At 39.2% G+C, this 21,267-nt stretch overlaps 1 protein-coding gene across 8 annotated transcripts in view; it reads right to left on the bottom strand.

Moving 5' to 3' along the window:
- Positions 1-12,633, bottom strand: part of SLC4A10 (solute carrier family 4 member 10) — a 185,324-nt gene extending 172,691 nt beyond the window's left edge. For 7 of the 8 annotated variants that reach the window (XM_034426222.3, XM_034426261.3, XM_034426229.3 and 4 more), the window contains exon 1: positions 12,291-12,633. In XM_034426222.3, the coding sequence (XP_034282113.1) occupies positions 12,291-12,338 (48 nt within the window). In that variant the 5' untranslated portion in view covers positions 12,339-12,633. The remainder of the gene's footprint in view (positions 1-12,290) is intronic. The other variant, XM_034426236.3, reaches the window with a different exon arrangement.
- Positions 12,634-21,267: the final 8,634 nt, after the last annotated feature.

Genomic DNA, 21,267 nt, shown 5'->3' with positions numbered 1-21,267 from the left:
ATGAAAAGGCATTCAGATTTGACACACAAGGTAAAATTTCATGCAGAGTATTCATTTATTTTATTTTTCTTGGTTGGGTTTATGGGATTACAAATTATTTCTCCTGGCACCCATCCTGAATACTATGAATTTAATCCTGCCCTATCACCAGCATTTGAAGGTACAGCTAATAAGAAAAGAGTAAGTAGAGTGAACTTTTCTCTCACAAGTGAACATCTGGCTGGGGAGCATCTAAATGGCTGACAAGATTTAAAATGGCCAAAAATATATTGCACAGTGCACAATCAATACATCACCAGTGGATTTTCAGATGCCTTTAAAAGGGATTTAGATAAATTAATGAAAGGAAAGTCCATTATACTCATCATACTATGAAAGCCAATTGTTGAAAATTATTAATGGAAGCAAATTATTGCTTTCAAGTATTACCTGTGGTATTCCCAAAGATATTTCAGTGCCCAATTTTGTATAATTGATCAGACCTTTGATCTGACTGATCAGATGCCTGAATATGACATACCCCAGTTTTCTCTAATCTGGAATTATCCATATATATGGGATTGCACAATGTTTTGCTGGGTAAATCTGTGGAAATTGGAGGTTGCAGTTTGAGGGGTTCCATTCCTTATTTCAGTGAATCTAATATTCCTGCTGAGTAAAGCAGTCATATAAAGGTCATGGTGGCAATGTCATCACTTCTTCTTTCATAAAGGAATCACTTCAGCATTCCTTTATCTGCTGCTGTAATCATTCCCTCACTCCCTCCACTTTTCTGGGAGAAATCCAGCCATTTACTTCTGGTTAAGTTATGTTTTAAACTCTACACTATATTGCCATAAACAGACCAACTAATATTAGACTACAACTCCCAGAATTCTAAGTCATCAAAACCAAAGCCCACATTATTGGGAATTCTGGGAGTTAAAGTTCAACATACCACAATAGGAAAGGTTGAACTAGATATACATACAGATATTATTTGTCTGACAGTAAAGTCTGTCTCACAAGGCAAAGGTATATAAACTGAGCAAGAACACGACTTGTAAGCCAAAACAAAGGAAACAAAAACCTTACAAAAGCAAAAATGATTTATATTATTTATTTAAATTTCATATGATTATTTCTGAATATTCCTTGCAAAGGTCAAGCTTGATAGTTTTTCTGCTTATAGAATACTGTTCAACTTTGCCCAAAAAATTTTTTTAAAGTTGAAAAGTGTTCTGCAGAGCACTCGTCTGAAAGTGGATTGTCTAAATAAAGGGCAGGCCTTTTAAAACTGTATTATTTCTGGAAAACTTAGAGGAAGAAACTAACATACTTATTTTTTTTCTTTAAGAAACGGATACTTGATTTTTTAAAAAACAGAGGCGAAGATTCATGGCTCTGTAAAGCACTACTTATATATTTAATTGCCATCCAATATCTACAAATCCACCTGCTCATATGCAGGCAAATGGGACTAATAGTATAATGCAACCTATGTACCAATATCAATTATTTTTTATTCCTTCTATTTTATTTCTGTTTGCTGATCATTTTGTTGGTAATAATGTACATTAAATGTTCCTTTAATTCTCCTGTTGAACGGACTTCCAGTTGGCTCCGCAAGCTTTGAAGACGCTCTTTTACGAGCGCCCGATCCCCGGTTCTGTAAAAGCCCCAGAACAGCCGAAAAACAGCTGTCTGGAGGCTTGGAACCCTCTCCCCGGCAAAGGGGAGAGAAAAGAGTCGACAGGCAGAGGTAGAGCCCCTCAAGTGCGCTAGGAGAAATCCTGGGGCGCAAAGGGTGTGGGCTCCCTATTGAAGCCTGTCAAGCTGCTCCGGACCAGGGATGACTCCGCCAAAGTGGAGCTAGAAGCTGCGACCAAAATCTGCTGAAAATCAACGGGGGGACTTTTAACATCTTTACTTTGATCACAGACAGAGCAAATCAGGAGAAAACAAAAAGGAAAACTTGCAAGTAAAACTTTAACTCCATTTTAAAATGCAGAAAATGGCACCTGAGGGCGGGAGGAGGAAACTACCAGGGAAAGTGCTTATTAAGCCTTGCTAACGTTTGCAACAGTGATACAGCTACTGGATTACACCCTAAGAGAAAGTTTTAAAGTGGAAGTGGCCAGGGAAAGAATTTGGTATTGAGGAAAAGAATTTGGTACTGACTTTAACTAAAATCTGGTTTTTATACTGTGTGGAAAAGAGTTGAATTGTTGTCCTGATAGCTGGATGAATACAAAGTGGCTGAAATATGGCTGACAATAGGACTGGTGAATCAGCAAATTCCCAAGCCGTGACTGTTCAGGCTTTTCAAGAAGTTTTAGACTCTTTTACTTCTGTCCTGTTGGATACAATTGAAAGGGCTTTTTCAAAAAACAGCTTGGGAAAATATAAGCAGTTGTTAGAGGGACAGCAGGAAATTATTCAGAGGAATTTGTTTTTGGAAAATCAAGAGATGGACAGGATTAAGAGACAGGCTGGCACAGCTGAAACAAAGGTTTTGGTCGACGTTTCCATTCAAATGACAGAAAAGCAACAAATAGTTTCTTTATTGCAAGCTGACAATCTTTATGACAACAAATTTTGGTTATATGGACAAAGAAATGGACTGAATGATTATACAAGCAAGAAGAGACGAACTGGGGATTTCAAGTTAGAAAATGCGACCTCAAGAAGAGAGCGAGTATTTCAGAAACATCAACCTCAAATCACCTTTTTAAAAGTTTCAAAAATAAAATTGGGGGGACTGTTGAAAGAATTTATAAAAAAAAGGATTGGAAAAAATATAGAAAGAAGAGAAGAACAGAAGATTAAGAAAGATATCTTCCTGTGGATTTTGAAATTGGCATCGGGCAAATATGTGTTTTAATGGTATTAAGAGATTTTTAAAATGTTTAACATAAGGTTATATTACTTTAAAAGATATATGAGATAAATTGTATAAGCTTTTAAGATGCCTATCCCTTCGAAGCAAAGAGGATTAATGTTAAATTCAGAATTTTATTGCAAAATGATAATTAGTTTTGGATAGTAAAGGGCTGCTCTCTAAACAGTTAGAGGTATTAAGATAGTTAATTGAAAATTTGAAAGCCATCCTCCTGTAGATTTTGAAATTTATATTTGGTAGATAAGTGTTTCAAAGGTATTAAGAGATTTTTAAAAGGTTTAACATAAGACTATATTATTTTAAAAGATATATGAGATAAAATGTGTAAGATTTTAAGATGAAAAAAAAATTTTTTTCTTCTTTCTCTGAAGAAAAGAGGATTAATGTTAAACTCAGAATTTCACTAAGGAGTAATGTTCAAAAAGAATGATGTTCGAGGGTATAGAAATGGAATTTATTCATGATTTTTACTGTTTGTAAGACTGCTAAAGTATCGGATTATACATCAAGAAAAAGTTTTTTTATATATATAAGTAGGAAGAATGAATTTAATTTAATTGGTTTTGAGAATTTATAAAAGGGAGGTTGATGAATTGGAGCAAAGGGAGTTAAAGAACATGTGGGAGTTTTGAACTCTATAATTTGTTAGTTTATTTTAGCATATGTTTGTTAGATGCTATACCCTGTTTTTGCTCTGGGAAGTCAGGGGGGTGGGGAGGGTGGGATAAGGAATGTGGGGGGGGAAGTGGTGAATAGTGAAATGTTTTAGCAGAAGAAAGTATCCATGAGTAGAATACAGGAGTTGCTCAGACACTAAAGGAGGAAAATATTTCACAGCAAAGAAGTTAGAAAGGAGAGAGGAGGAGTGGGTAGGAAGAGGAGAGGGAGGGTGAGGAATGGAAGAAAGGAGAGGAGGAAGGGAAGGGAAGGGGACAGGAGTAGGAGTGAAGGTGAGAGGGGGGAAAAGAAGAGAGAAGTGGGGGAAAGGGAAAGGAAGTAGGATGAGGTGGGAGAGGAGGCAGGAGAAAGTAGGAGAGAAGAGGAGGGAGGGAAGGGAAAGAAAGGAGGAGAAGAAGAAGGTTTGTTGTGGAATGAGGGAAGAAAGAGAAGAAGAGCAACTCCGAATGTAATTAAAATGTCTTATTTTAATGCTTTCTTTAAGGGAAACATGTATATGTAGGATTTCTTATGTATAAGAAAATGTACAATTTCTATTATGTGGGGAAGGGGAAAGGGTGGGGGGGGGAAATTGTTTGTATTTCTTATAAAACTTTTCAATTAAAAAAAAAATTCTCCTGTTGAACCAGATCTTGTGAAAGCTCTAATATGTGATAAGGCTGCTGATCAAAGCATTCAAATGTATTACCAATAAAGGATTGATCTGGTGGCCCACTGAGAATGAACAATGAGAACGTTATCACACAGACTTCCCAACCTGATTATTTCCATATATGTTGAACTGCATCTCAAGAATTCCTGTCCAGCATGGTCTGTCCAATGTATCTAGAAGATGCATGAGCTTGAGTAAAGCTGCCACAATAAATAACCACAGACATGATCTAGTCGCTTGATTAACACAAATTTGTAATAGTTCTCTTAAAGAAGTACCACTCACCCTAAAAAAAAAGGCACAGGCAGATTTCTGACATAATCATCTTCCTCATAAAAATGTAGCTGATTGCAAAGCTTTAAAAACTGTAGGTAGAATGTCAGTGATAATTTCAGTATTTTGTTATAAAAAGAATATACGGAGGAGTCAAGAGGTGTAGCAACTCACTCATGGCCTCTATTATGCAATGAAGAGAAATAAATGTCTTTGGTTGTTGTTTTTCATGAGGAAGACAGCAAAAAAGAGGATACATCCCTAACATTTTATATACATTTTATAATTTTAGCTTTATACCTCCACAGGCGCAAAAAGACAGTAATCAAAGCTTCATTTACACAAGAGAAGACACTAGAATTCCAGCATATACTGGCTAGATGTTCACGGATATGGAAGTGCGTGTTTCCAATTTCTCCAGCTTGGCTCCTATGATTAGCAAGACAATCTTACAAACAAGAATGTGTTAAGAAAATGGCTTAGTATAAAATCAGAACTGAGACTTCCAGTCTATCCTCCTTTGGCATGAATGAAGGTGGTTTATACATAGTCATAACATGCTTGTTTCTGATTTAGCATGATATGTGAGATCAACAATAGCCCTTAGCATTATATCTACACCAGGCCATATTGGCTTGTTCACATGGCTCAAAAATTTGAATGTCATCTGCAAATTAGGCTGATTCTGAAGCCATTTGAACATGACTAATTATGATAATTGGTTTGGGAGTAAGTCCCAGGAATCACATATAAATATAATGCCAGGTCTTTTCCTTACTGGTTAGTTCTTAAATATTGAAGGGCAGGTGGAGGTAGTCAGAAGTGATGACCAGCATAGTTGTTACAAATAGTCACCAGATTTTCTACGATAATGCTTTTAAGTTTTGCATGAACCTGATGTTTATTAAAACAAAACAGTGCAGGAGTAACAATCAAATTAGTAAGCTCAAACGAAGTATAGCTTAAATGTATATTCTACTCTTCTCTATTCAAATGCTCTCATGTATTAACCAATGGGCCAAATCATTTAATAATTTAAATAATTTAAAATTAAGTAATAATTTGTATTACTATTATTCTTCTTTTCCTTACCAGTATCTATCTCCTCCCACTTATTACTATAACCATGTTGCTTGTATAGCTTATTAGTAACCTTGACTATCACTAAGTGTTGTATCTTTTTATTCTTGATGAATGTATTTTATTCTCCCTATGTACACTGAGAGGATAGATACCCAAGAAAAATTCCTTGTGTGTCCAATTACACTTGGCCAATAAAGAATTCTATTCTATTCTATTCTATTCTATTTCAAAATGTGTCACACTATCTCTTGTCTTCAGTAATTCAGGATGTTTTCAGATGGACAGCTCCTAGTAGGTTTCATGAGGCAATTGTAGTGTTTCCTTCCATTTTTTTTTCTTTTTGGTGAAAGGGAAAGATATGAAAATGCAAAGGATTAGAAAAGGAAGAGACATCTGAAATTCATGAAGGAGCAGTTACATAAAACTCCTTTCAGAAGTAACCACTGACTAGCAAAGAAAGAAAGCCAACATCATATGCAAGTTGATTAGAGTAGAACTTTAATAGCATTACTTCTCATTTGGGACAAAAAAAATCTAAATTTCTTCCCCCCGAGGTAGATATTACTGCATTTTTCTCCCAATATCCAAAATATAGCACTTCACTGGGAAAATTCAGCAACTCTATCTTCTTGCCCTAAAATTGTGTTGTTGCTTCAGCCATGAGAGCAGATCAATTGTATTAACATTACGAATGGTAGTGATACATTTAAAAAGTGATTTCCTAATGATAATTTTTGAATAGGCTTGCTCTCCAAGTTCACATCATTTAGAATTCTTCTCTGGAAATATACCATATTTTTCGGAGTATAAGATGCACATTTTTACCCCCCCAAAAGGGGGTGAAAATTTAGGTGCGTCTTATACACCGAATGTAGCCCTGCCCAGCCACTGGCCCCCACCCTTTGGCCTGTGCCTTGCAGCAGTTACCTCCTTGCAAGCAAACAGCAAGAAAAAACAGCCCCTTTCAGCTTCAGCATAGGTTAATTAGCACAAGTTGATTAGATCAGCCACCCGACTCTCAGCTGATTTGCTCTCAGTGCAGGGCTCTGCTGCACTGGACTCTGCTGCTTGCTGCAGAGTGCTGGAGCAGATTTTTTTTCCCTAGCTATGCTGAAAAAATGAAACTGAAAGTAAAGCAGGCTCTGCTGCAATGTGACAAAATGAGGCAGAGATTTCTTTTTGCTCACCAAAAAAGGTAGGTGCAAACAATGGGAAATTTAGGGCAAAAGAGGAGAGTTCAAGATTTTAAAACACAAAAGAAAAAAGCTCTATTTAACTAGGGAATTGTAATAATTGAGATACTATCATTTGTATATTGTGTTGAAAGCAGAAATGGTTAAATTGTGGTTTGGAGGAATATATGGGGGAAATTATTTGGTTTATTATTATTGGTAAATATAATTAATTGATTTGTAAGAAATTGGACTGCATGGAAATAATTGGAATATTCATGTTCATATTGATTAATATACAAAAAAGATAGTTATAACTAATTGATTTATATAAAAATGTTGAATTTGTATTAAAAAATTGTAATATTAAATAATTAACCAATGTGAGGATGGATATAAAAATAGATGACAATGGGAAGGGGTATAATATAGAATAGAAGGGAAAAATTGAATTTGATTAAGATTAGAGATGAGAATGAAGGGTAATATTGGTTTTTTTAAAAAAATAGATGAGGAATAAATATGGCAAAGAGGAAATATAGAAATTGTAAATTTAATTGAAATGACTAAACACTGTTTAAATTTGTGAACCGGCCAAATACTCTGTTCAAAAAAAATACATTGTATGTTTGAATGTGTGTTTGTCTAAAAAATAAAAAAACTGTTTTTTAAAAAAACAACCAAAAAAGGTAGGTGCGTCTTATACTCTGGTGCGTCTTATACTCCGAAAAATATGGTATTTAGTTCTCTAATAGGATGTGAATTCTTTAAAATTCCCCACACACACACACATACATGTGAACAGAAGCATTCATCCAGATGTTTTCTGGTCTGAAAGTGAAGAAAGTTGTACAGAATGTGACATTTTGGATTTTTATCCCAGAACTTTGGAATTCTGTGATTCAAAATATGCATGTAACAATACATCTATGGAGATTCTCAGTCATCCAGGTCATCGTTGTCCCAAAAGAGCTGAAGCTTCTTGGATGAGAAGCGAAACGTCTTCAAAGAAAAAACAGAAAGCCCAGTTGACTCTTTAAAAAAGCACCTCTGGGACATTTAACAACACTTTTCACTGTTCAGTGATGAACTGGGACGAAATAACTGGAACAAAATATACACCGACTTGGCATTTCAAAAAATTAAGTGACATTTAATGTGTTGGATTTATTCTGTAACTTCTGCTTCTTTTGCTTCATGTTTTATTATGCTACGCTTCATTAATGTTAGATTTCATGTTTTGTAAGTTGTTTGTAGTATAAAAGGGAAGGTATGGTTATTTTAATAAATATGTTTTCTTCAGATATTTTGAAGGAGAAAAATGATGCATCTAGCGAATGAGTCAGAGTATGATTAAAACAATGAGTCCATCAAGTAAGAGATATCTCATAAACATTTGTAATAGAATTTAATTTCAGATACACATGCACATGAACGAGAGTACACATTTATGTGCATGTCCACTCATTAGTGAATCATTCGTTCATATTTTAAAGAAATAAAAGATCAACTATTGGTTTTTTCCTTTTCTTTATTTCAGCAATTTGAAATACTGTTTGAAATCTACAGGAAAATATAAGCTAATTTTTAATTCTTCACCCACTCTTCATTTTGTTTAGCATCCAGCCTATTGATGAATTCTAGATGGATTTGAAACTTTTTTTTTACTATTCTCTGATTATTTGATTCTAACACACTTATAGCCTGATTGTACATGTTGATTTTTTTTTTCAGATCAATGCATGGCTTCTTCAGGAACTCTAGCAGCTTTCTAAAATTTAACTCAAATGAATTTTTAAATTAATTAGAGAAAACTCTGTTCATGCACCAATTAGACTAGAAAAAATGTAAGTGAAAGAGATGGGGCTATTTCTAACAAGCCAACCCCCATCTTTTCATTCCCCAAATTTCAACTTCTTGTGTTAAGTTGCAATGTTCATGTTTCTTTTAATGCAAGCACCACTCTTGACACAGTGCAAACTTTACAGTACATGAGAGCAAAAAACCTCTTCCACATCAGGAGGTTCAAAGGGCAAAGCTGTAACATGTGAGAATACCTGGGGCAGAGTCAATATGCATGGGTTTATTACACAAGTATAAAAGCCAAATAAGACTCATTGGAATTTCAATAAAGAAGAAAATGTGTGTAGCTCAGGGTTAAAATGAGGGGTCCTTAGTGCTCTCTGAGCTTGATTGTTTTCTTGCAGACGTTTCATTACCAACCAAGGTAACATCATCAGTGCTAGATGTTACCTAGTTTGGCTAATGAAACACTTATTCTATAAGAAAACAATCAAGTTCAGAGACAACCAAGGACCTCCTCATTGGAATTCACACTCTGGGTAAGATCTCCAAAATAATCATTTGCATCAAGCTGAGAGTACCACATATATACAGTGCTTGCTATATTTAAAAAAAAAATCTTTCAGGAATGCCCTCTAAACAAGTCAAATCGCATTCATTTTTAAAAAGCTACTATACAAATGTCATTGTGTCATCTGAAATAATGTTCCCCAGAGTTATAAATGCTGAATATTGGTCATCCAGAAAGAGGCTGCAGTGGTCAACCTAGCGTTGAACATACGTTCTGAAAGAAAAGGCAAAATCAGGCTTTGCCTCACATTTAAGGGCAGATTCGCACAGGGAATGAAAGCATTTTCACAGTATCTATTCCCATCACACAAGTCCCTAGCAAGGGGCTCACAAACTACAAGCCATTTCCAAGTAAGAGCAGCAACAGAGGTGCAGTAAGAGACTATTCCCCCACCACCACACCCATATGCATTTTATCGCTATCATCTTACGCATAAAGCCCGAAAGGCCTGATTTTCCTCAGCAGTACCATTCATTAAGATGTAGCAGAATGACTTTACAGGGCTCTTTGACTCAGACTGTGGCTCACACTGACAAGTCCATGACATTTTGTTGCCAGAGAGGGACAAAATGGTGTCCTATTTCTATTCCTTGGGCGAAAACTTACTTAAATTAGTAGTTGCTAGGGTATCGCTGATCACACACCAGAGGCAGATTTTAGGGTCAGGGGAGGCCCTATGAACTACTCTGCAATCAAGAGAAACTCTGGAGGAACAGTCTAGAATAATTTTCCTCAGCCTGAATGCCCTTCAGAGTGTAGATGTCAGGTCTCCAAACTCCTAGCCAGCACAGCCATTGCGGAAAATTCCACCAGTGGAAATCCATACCTGTAGAGGGGGAACAGATTGGGAAAACAGTTTGCCCTAGAAGTTGTTACCGTCCTCTGCATTTGCCACTTTAAATATTATTCCAGTTTCTAACAGTATAGCTGGTTTTGGATGAGGAGATATCCTGGAAGCCAGAAAAGCTCTGTGGTCAAACTAGGACCTTAGTTCTCTGTTCTTAAGCCTAGAAACAGCATCTTACTAACAGCACTTCTCAGAAGTCCAAAAATGCATTTGCATAGCTGAGGAATTCTAATAAGCTTCATCTTAAAAGAAAAGAATCTCTAAATAGGGTTTCTAAGATATTTAAATCTTTTGATGTAAGAAAACCTCCCCAACTGGTACCCTAGTTTTATTACTTTATTGATTTACAAAGGAGCTTTAAACTAGGAATGTATACTGCAATTGATTTTCACCATATGATAAAAGTCAAGATTGTTGTAATTTTTTTTATAAAAAGAGAATCTAAAGTTTGAATAGAAAGTGCACTTCAAAACACACCTTTTATTAATCAGCTGTTGGTCCACTATATTTTGCATCTTGAGATGCAATGAATACCATTTTCAGGTTATAAGAAACTTCCCTAACTACTGTATATAGAGTAGCCTATGCCTCTTACACTAAGGGAAAGGCCTCTGTTCAAACATCTGCAACAATTCTGAAAATAAAGACTTTTGCCCAATAAATTGATCAATTGATACAATGGACATTACTACCTAGCAATTTCACTGTGGTTTAAAAATACCCCCCAAATTATTCACGTTTACAGAAAAAAGTGTCTGCTGATTTGAATATCCACATGCAATCACAATAATACAGGATATAATTAGTGATGCTGCTAGGACCACTGAATATAGTTGGTGATACTGCTAAGATCACCAAATTCAGCACAGTTTTATTATGGTTGGTTGCACAGTCGACCGGATACTTAGACTGAATTTGGCATTTTATCCACCTATCAAGTCTTTCCCAAGCACCTGGGAGAAGTAGATATTATTATTTTATCATCATCATCATCATCATCATCATCATCATCATCATCATCATCATTATTATTATTATTATTATTATTATTATTATTATTATTATTATTTTTAGAGGGGCAGCAGAAATCCTATTCTGCTCCACTTCTCCACTTCCTTCCTTTTCTCCCAGAAGGAAAGATGGAATTCCAAGGATGGAAGGAAGGAAAAGTGGGATCCCAAAGGCCATGTTGTCTAGGATCTTCTCACTCTGGCAAGGTTACTGAATGTGGCTGTTGGGATTGGCTCCTAAGAGGTCCCAAAAGACAGACATGTGCTTCAGAAAAACCCACATGTCAGCCCTCTGTGGAAATATATGTACGCATACATGCTATGTCAGGCAGAAAATGAAATTTTGTTCAATCAGGCAAGAGAGGATGTCAACAAGCCTAGCTAACTCTGGGAGAGGACCCATATATCATGAGAGAGAGAGAGAGAGAGAGAGAGAGAGAGAGAGAGAGAGAGAGAGAGAGAGAGAGAACAGATGTGAAAGATTTGCTCAAAGAAACACCCCCCTACCCCCCCAAAAAAACCCAACAAGTGAGTGCATGTTTGTAAAGCAGCCCCTTTCCCAGCCATTCTGCATCCATGTGCAAGAGCAAGATTGCTGCAAGAATACGTGTCTGGGTATATAAAAGACAGCTCTCCCCCATTCCATCTCTGTATGTCTGTATGTGTGTGTGTGTGCGTGTCCTGTGTTTGCACAAGGACAGAATCAGGTAACTTGCCCACGCAGGTGCACATGGAAGCAAAACCACTGATCTGGGACAAATCAGCCACATGGACCATTCTGGCGTGCCTGGCGAGGTCCGGTGGGGGCCAGGCACAGATCGTCACCCTCGCCCAATCCTCGGTCTCCGGGAAGAGCCAATGCGCGAATGGAGCATCTCCGAAGCAGATCAGGTGCAGGCAGGGCCCCCGAGGAGCGCCGCTGGGCAACTCCGGGGGTCTCCCTCTTCCATCCAAGGCGCGACCCCCGCGCTTGGAGGCCAGAGGCCTCTCGCCTCCCCCTTTCCCCCCCGCCCCCGCAGCCCACTCTCGCCAGCCACAGGAGGAGGCCGGAAGAAACCCCGGGGTCGCGCGCGTCTTGAACCCGTGCGCTCCGGCGCTGCCGCTTGGGAGCCCACCGCGGATGGAGACCCCCGCGGCGGCCGAGCGTGTCGAAGGCTTCCCTATCCACCCACGCACGCACCCCCGACTCAACCCTCCCGGTGCCCGGAACCCGCAAAGCAGCCAAGGCACGTCTCTCGCCCCCCCCCCTTCTCCCCTTCCCACGAGTTGGCTTTGCGGCACAGGCTCGCCCAGGGCTCTCTCCCCGCCTCGGCTCCTCACCGTGGGCAGCAGAGGCTCCATCTGAGCGCCTTGATCTTTCATCTCCATCTTCGGCGCCTTGGGAACGGGCGAGCTGAGGCGCTCGGATCGGCTGGCGACGCGCCTCCCTCGACACCACCACCCCCCGGCAGCCCCCGGCCGCAGCGGCGCCCGAACCACTCGCTGCTGCTGCCGCCGCTTAGTATTCGGATCAGGTAGCTCTGAAGCAGGAGGCAGTCGCACGCCCCGGCTCACCGGCGAGTCACATGGCTCCTGCTCGCCCTCGAGAGGCGGCGGCGGTGGCAGGCTCCGGTCCTCGCTCCACACAGGGCCACTGCTGCGAAGCAGGACCGCAGGGCGGAGAAAGGTAAGAGAGGGTTGACTTGGCGGAGGAGGAGGAGGAGGAGGAGCCTCGGCGCCGCCGCCGCCGCCAAACTCCCGCCATCCAAGCAGGCAGCTTCAAGCCGTGATGCTGCCCATCCTGACGCGCTTTGCAATCCTACAGGCCAGGGCTGGCAAAGCGACGCATCCCCATCCCCAAACACCGACGATGCTGCATCCAAAAGAGCTGGAGCCCGTTTCTAATTCCAACCACAGGAGCGGCTCGGTTGGTTGCCCGCAAGTTTCCAAGGTCATTCTTGTGCGCCAATTGTGACCTTGAAAAAATGCTATCAAAAGTGATTTCTACCCATCACGCGCCAGGGTTATCTGACATGCTGCAGCTCCAGTTCCATGGAAGGGGGGGGGAAGCAGGTGCATATTAGAGCTGCTCCTTATCCCTTCCTCCTTCCATGTCACAATATCTAGTAGGCACTGAGACAAACGGACAGCTAATATAATTGCACAAAGAGCATGCCAGCAATTGGATTCTGCCAACTTCAGATTCAAACCTGGAAGGGAACCCATTATCAGAAGAAAAATACAGTCAACGCTCTTTCAAAATATCCAGGACTACAATATATGGGCTGCAAAATTCAAGACAATTACTACTGCGGATGGCAGCAAAGAGATTCAGGAAAATCTGACTCTTCTGCCACCTAGCAGCTGTCTGGAGTTTTGTAGCCCGGAGATGATAGCCTAAACAAATTTCTTCCTCAATTTTTTTGGACCTCTTTCATACCAGCCACAAACATCAGTCTCAGAAATCAATAGATCGCCTGAAATCTGAAAAGGAGTTAGGAGTAGATTTCAGCTCTCCGGAACATATTAAAATAATCTGGGTTGGTCTGAATTTATTTCATTTTTAATTCTACTTCATTTCTTTTACCTATATGATCCTCCATTTCCAAGGACAAAGTATCAGTACACTAGTACTAAAACAAAAACATAGTTAATACAGTTATAATTCAACTTATTTGATACACTACTGTTCAAGGGTAATTTATTTTTCTTCATCCCCAAATGCCTTTCCAAATAGCCATGTGTTAATGGCTCTCCCAAAAAGTTACAAAAACCAAATTTATGGTCCAGATATCTGGGGGCAGGCTGTTCCAAAGGAGCGGGGGATAACATGAGATAGCATTCCCTTAATGGTGGAACTCTCTCCCCACTCTACCAAATCTTTCTGGACTGATAGATTTAATTTAGGGGAGGTGGTCCCAGAAGTATGCATATAAGGCTTAGCCTTTAGCGATGTGGGGCTTTAAAGGTGGCAACCAGTATCCTGAATTGATGCACTGACTGAAAGTTCTACATGGTCTTTAAAGGCAGTTCTACATAGAGTGCTCTGAAGTCATCCATGAAGTGACAGGGCATGAGTGATTGTGAACAAATTCTCCTGAACCAGAAAAGCCATAGAATCAGTGGTGAAATCCAAATGTTTTTACTACAGGTTCTGTGGGCGTGTCTTGGTGGGCGTGGCAGGGGAAGGATACTGCAAAATCCCCATTCTCTCCCCACTCCAGGGGAAGGATAATGCAAAATCTCCATTCCCACCCCACTCGGGGGCCAGCCAGAGGTGGCATTTGCCGGTTCTCCGAACTGCTCAAAATTTCCACTACCGGTTCTCCAGAACCTGTCAGAACCTGCTGGATTTCACCTCTGCATAGAATACATATAAAAATGGAATTATAAAAAGATCCCTTTAACTCAGACTCTACATCTTTTTCAAGGATGTACTATTTCTGGACTCAGGAGCTTCTGAATTCCCAGATATTTCATCAGGATTCAGTCTCTGTTGGCCCCCATCAAACTTTCCAGTCTCTCTGGAGCAGAACCACCACTACCTGCCTGTCTGATGCTTCAAGCCATCTTATTAATACAGTCTTCCTTAACCTGGTGCCTTGAGGATATGTTGAGACTGCAGTTTCCACAATTCTAAACTGATATAATGCTATAGTTCAGATGCTCTAGACTGGAGAAAGCTGGATTAACTTCATGCTCATTATTACTGAGACTCCTCTTGTCAAAACTACCATTTAGTGGCACAGTGGCACAGTATTGCAGGCTAATTCTGCCGACTGCCAGCAGTTCAATTCTCACCAGCTCAAGGTTGACTCAGCCTTCCATCCTTCTGAGGTCAGTAAAAGGAGGAGCCAGATTGTTGGGGGCAATATGCTGACTCTGTAAACCGCTTAGAGAGGGCTGTAAAGCACTGTGAAGCAGTATATTAGGAGCCTTGGTGGTGCAGAGGACTAAAGTGCTGTTAAAGTAGCACTTAGCTGCCAGCTGCCTGCAATTACTGAGAGTTCAAATCTCACCAGGCTCAAGATTGACTCAGCCTTCCATCCTTCCGAGGTAGGTAAAATGAGGACCCGGATTGTGGGGGCAATAAACTGACTTTGTATAAAAAAGAACACCGCTTAGCGGGGGGGCCGAAAGCCCTACTAAGCAGGTATATACAAAAGTATGAAGGCTATTGCTTAACGCATTGTAAGCCGCCCTGAGTCTCTGGAGAAGGGCGGCATATAAATCGAACCAATAAATAAATAAATAAATAAATAAATAAATAAATAAATAAATAAATAAATAAATAAATAAATGTCTAGATGCTATTGCTATTTATGTTCGATAGGGAAATTTTGGTAGACTTGAGGGAGTTCTGCACTTAGCCAATGTACAACATACTTTCTGCAGCAATTTGCAGAGGATTGTTCACTGCAAAAACTTGTTTTTCTTCTATTAGTGATTTTATTAAGGTCTCCTATTTTAGTGAGCTTTTATTTCAGTTTTCTGTAGTGGAACTACAACTGAGAGAGAAAGAAAAAGAGAAGCTGATCAGTTTATGCAATGATTAATATTAGGGACAGAGAATATTTTCTCCCTTTCTATTCCAAACCAATCTCACATGGAGGGAATTCTTCACCATGAGTTTCAATAATGGACAACATCTAAGACAATTTTTAAAAAGTAAGCCTATCAAACTTCATAACGAAGTAGCTTTTTTGGCATTCAGAAATGGCAGACCAGAGAGTCAGGCGCTGGTGGCAAGGACAGGATGGCAATCCCTTTTATCTTCTGGCTGGGCAATTTCAGGCATAGAGTTAAAAACAGAATACAAGATGAGATGAAATAGAGACATCTCCAACAAGATAGTTTTTTTCCTAAACCATTTAACAAATGAACCTAATTTCAGTACATCACCCAAAGGAAAGGGAATGGCCAAGTTAACTAATTAGTGTATTTAGGGAATGCATATGTAGCATTTCCATCATGATTGGAGTTATTGAATGAATGAGACTATTTTTTTAATTTAATCTGTTAACTTTAATCACAAATATCAAGAAAAACTAGATGTCAAGTCTCACCCAACTTATACTGCATTCATTTCAAATGATCATGAATACTTTATGGATTATTCAGTGTTGCAAAATAATTAATTTTCTTAATTTTTAGTTAGCATGCTCCATTGTTCATCTTTATCTATCTATTAAGAGTCATTGTGCCCTCTAACAAGTGAACGTGTGCTCCAAAGAAACTCTGATAGTTTAACAAAATATCCAATCACAACTGGAAATTTATACATATCTGTTTTAAAGAACATGTGCAATTAATGTGCCTACAACCCGCAGGACAACATAAATGCAAAATGGTCTTGGAATAAAATATATTTTTACAAGATGAAATGGTAATGAAATCAAATGGCCACCTCATGTTCACAAATACCCTATTAAGGATGCAATCCTAACTATTAAATATTTCAATAATTCAAATGATATTAAATATTATAAATATCCTAAATATTCTACATCGGTTGATATAAATGTTGCATTCTTCGTACTTGCAAATGAAAGGACTTGACCACTCAACAGTTGATGATCCACATCTGAATAAAAATTGCATTTGCTGATAATATATAAAAACCCTTTGTTGTTGTCTTTTGATCTGTTACACTCATCAGCAGATGTGCATGCATACAGGGAGAGAGAGAGAGAGGGAGGGAGGGAGGGAGGGAGCAAACAATAAAGTGACAGTACTCTGATTTCTTCATAATTTCTAGTTTGTCAACTTTAGCTAATTTATTCATATTTTTTAATTCCCTTTTGGGGAGGTAAGGAGATTTCCCAGATCAAAAGCAATGCTTTTATCTGTTGCTGTGAGAAGTATGCCAAAGTGAGTGAGGGAAATAGATAGATTTGAGAAACAGAAAAAATAGATTTACATTGGTCAGAATCGTGGAAAATGAGATGCAACTGTTTGAATTCACTTACCGTACATAGAAATAATTTGTTAAAATCAGTGTTGGTCAATCATCCTAACTGGCTAGTAAACATAGTCCCAGCCATGTTGTGTGGCTTCCTGAGAAGAAACAAGTCCTGAATTTTGAACACTGATTCCTGCCAAAAGTAACTCTGCTCAAAAATCTATTGAAAAATACTAAGTTGAAAATGGCCATCTTTCAGATCCCAGCTTTCTCTTACCACTTTTTCCTAATTGATCAGAAATCCCAAACTTCTCCCCATTTTTAAAACAAAGACTCCAGCTCTGAGAGCCCGCTGGCATTTTCAGAGCCAAAGATGACAACCATCTGATTCATTGTTGTCACCAGGGGGTAGGGTGTTATTGTTTAATTGTTGGTATATTGGATTTTTATTTCTGTAAACTGCTCAGAATCACTGAGAATGAGTGGATGACCATATAAATTTTCATAGATACATACATACAATTATATCTTTTCTTTGTATGTTCTGTTATACCTTGGGGATTTAAATGTAAATTGTGTGCTCTAATATTTCTCTGATAAAATTCTGTGAAATGCTAAATGTGAATATTTTGGGGAATGTAGACAATCATCACACACACATACAATGGAACACTGAAAAGCTATTCCAGGATTCATTTTGGACTACAGTTCCCATAAACTCATCATTAAATTGTTACCGGAGCTGTCGACCACTTTATTGGTGAGAGCAGCAGATGCCTATTACTTACCTAGTATGAAATTATTGGTTTGATACTGCATTATAATTGCAAATCTGCTGAATTAAGGCTGGAAAGCTACCAAGAAGAAATCCGATTTATATTTTAATAATAAATTTAGAAATGAAATTGGAAAAAAATACGTAGAGCTAATGAGACGAAAACTTTTAAGCACCACCAACACAACCAACGCATGCAAAGTTGCATATGTGTAAACAACCTTTCCTTAACAGCTTACAAGTAATTATGTACAATATATCCACATTATTTGAACTCCTCTTAATTTGAAGTGTTTTAACACTGCCAAGTTGCACATTCTTTAGATAATTGAATGAAAGCACTGAGGAGGTAACTAATCCATTTAGCCATTTTATGATGCGCAGGACTCAGGACTGCCTCTATGTTTATTGTTACCCTGAGGAATATGGCTGGATCCCACAGTGGGCTTGGGTTATATTGAGCATAGCTTATTTAGTGGATGTTAAGTCTTCAATTCTTTTCCTTGCTAAGGAAGATTGAAAACACCAGTAGGTAATCCTTCCACAATTTAATTACAGCAAGCTGCCCTTCATTCCTGCCAGACATAGTTTAGGGTGGTGGAGGGATAAAAACCAATGAAAGCAGGAATGTTTCTGGAGCAAGCCAGGCAAATTATAGTCACATTTTAACCGGACTGCTTACAGGAGTGTGCTTGAATGGGAGGCCTTCAGCCAAAAATGTAGGGTCATTTCTAATCCACATGTCACCTTTAACCCTTCTTATCTCCACCCACCCTTGCTCCTGACCTCTCATCAGTCTTCTGCCTCAACTTCCTTTCCCATTTCTTATTTCTCTTTCCAACCTTCTCCTCTTCCCTTTCCTGCTTTATATTGCAATGACCTTGTTCCTGTGTTACACTGCTAAGCGATAATATTTGGTTTGAGTTTAATGAATTGTGTGAATTCAGTCTTGGAAGGTAGTCAACCATGCTTGATGAATTACCACATCATTACAGAAGGGAATCAGCTGCAGGCCCCTTTGATTTCCCCAGATCCCCTAGTCTACCAGGGAATGCAAACCTTTCCTATACTTCACACATACACAGATATACACCCACACAGATACTCACTGGGGAGGGACACTCACATCTCCTATATTACTTAAACATAGAAAGTGATTGAGATGTGAGATGGAACAGTTAATTATTTTTTTTTAGGCTTCTAGCCTGACTTTCCCCTTATTGTAAGTTTAGAGTAGAAAATTGCTCCCTCCACCCATTTGTGAGGGAGAAAGAAAGGGACTGGCAGCTGGCCCAAAGCCACCCAGGAAGCTTCCATGCCTAAGAGTGAGTTTGAAGCTGGGTTTCCTGGATCCTAGCTCAACACTTTGACCATACTACACCATACTATTAAAAGTAATGCCATTATCAAGGAATTTGTATTGTGTTCTATAATTAAACAATTAACTAAAACAATGTGATGCTCATTTTGTAGTTTTGGGGAGGGAATGGGCTGTCCCTATCTGCTTTAGAATCCCCAACATGTTGTTTAATTAGTTCTTGGAGTTTTTGCATATCTCTAAGGCTTCACAGATATTGTGAACCCAGCCAATTGTTGTTTAGTCAATAACTATGGTTAATAATGCCCTCTTATTTGTAGTGATGAGTGAGCACAGTCTCTAGATTGTATCCTTAACTCTCTTTCCATGACTTGGAGAGTACCAGATTTGCACATAATAAGGTAAAGGTAAAGGTTCCCCTTACACATATGTACTAGTTGTTCCTGACTCTAGGGGGCGGTGCTCATCTCCGTTTCAAAACCGAAGAGCCAGCGCTGTCTGATGACGTCTCTGTGGTCATGTGGCTGGCATGACTAAATGCCAAACGCACATAGAACGCTGTTACCTTCCCACCAAAGGTGGTCCCTATTTTTCTACTTGCATTTTTTACGAGCTTCCGAACTGCTAGGTTGGAGAAGCTGGGACAAGTAACAGGAGCTCACCCCGTTACGCGGCACTAGGGATTCGAGCTGCTGAACTGCCGACCTTTTGATCGACAAGCTCAGCGTCTTAGCCACTGAGCCACCATTTATACCCATTGTTTATTTCTGCTGATGGGCAAAAAAGCAGCCTCCACCTGCCCCCAAATATATTGAAGGAACACACTCAACAAAAAAAGAGATGGCCCACCCTTGTTTTCTAACATGCAATTCAAAGTTTCATCTGAATGAATATCCAGATACAAATTCATTTCGGGCGGGGGGAGGGGGGTCAACTCCCACATCAACCTTCTAAAAGCCCCCATTAAGTTTCCTTTTGCTTGCTCTCCCACTCTAAAGAGCATCTTGCTGAATTTTCTCCTCTTTGATCCCCTTTAAAGCTTTGTTTAATTTTTTCAAATCAATATTCTCATTAAAACAGTCCTGTCAAATAAACAGTCTGGAGAATAAAAGCAGCTAAAAATAGGTGAATAAAACAGCCACCAATTAAAATCAGACAAGCAGCAGCCAAGTGGTCTTATGGCGTGCTGCACATACTTCCATTACTGTCTTAAGGAACAACTTTAAAGCAATTATTAACAATAATCACCCAAGCTTTGTCCTGGCAAATTTCTGTAAAGGGATCTATATTGTCTTTACTTTGAGCCCTGCCATACTGAACCCAGCAATACGGACACTTTACTCGGAAAATAACAAAAAGCTGTATCATTGTTTGATGCCTCCTGACATTGTAGGTCTATTCACAGCTATACCATTAGCAGCTTCCTGATATAGAGTCAAAGGTGAGTGTAAACTAACAAAAGAGATCCTGATGAGTTATTTATAGAAGGAAAAGTAGCAATTACTATCATATGACCGACACAATGTTACCTAGGTGTATCTACTGTGAATTAACAGAGGAAGTTGTTATGAATCACATTAGAGCTGCTTATATTCTCATGGAAATAAATAAGAATAGTGTTCCAGAATGGTGTTAAAACTGGAGTAGATGCCTTATGCTAGGATTAGAGAAGACATCCAGAAGGAATCTCCAACCTGATATCCCTTCCAGTGGTGGGGTGCTCCCGGTTCTGTCCGGTTCTTGCGAACTGGTAGTAAAAGCGGCAGGAGACTCCACCCACCCACCCAGATGTCATATTGGATGAACTGCGCATGCGCAGAAGCTTATGCGCACGCACTCCCGTTGCGAACTGGTAGTAAAGGTAAGTAAAACTCACCCCGGTTCAGACCGGATCACCCGATCCGGTAGCGATGGCAGCGGGTGGTTCAGAGAACTGTTAGCAAAAATCCCTGCCCTCCCCCCCGATGCCCAGTTGAGCCGCATGATTATCAGAGGCTCTTTTTTTAATTTTTAAAAGCATATTTTCTACAACCTCTTCAGCCGAAAAAATGCTTTTTTTTTTTATTTATTTAATTTATATGCCGCCCTTCTCCGGAAACTCAGGGCGGCTTACAATGCGTTAAGCAATAGTAAAAAAAAAGTAAAAGTAAAAAAAAAGCCTCTGACGATCCCAGCTGAGTTGCCTGATTGTCAGAGGCTTTTAAAAGCATTTTTACAACTTCTTCAGCCGAAGAGGTTGTAGAAAAAATAGTTTTAAATAGTTTTAAAAATTTTAAAACTCAGTCACATTACCCACCACCACCAAGCCACGCCCACAGAACTA

Source organism: Pantherophis guttatus, chromosome 1 (assembly GCF_059756535.1).
Source record: "Pantherophis guttatus breed Tessera chromosome 1, ASM5975653v1, whole genome shotgun sequence".
Taxonomy (NCBI): Eukaryota; Metazoa; Chordata; class Lepidosauria; order Squamata; family Colubridae; genus Pantherophis; species Pantherophis guttatus.
This window is presented reverse-complemented; position numbering and strand designations above follow the sequence as displayed.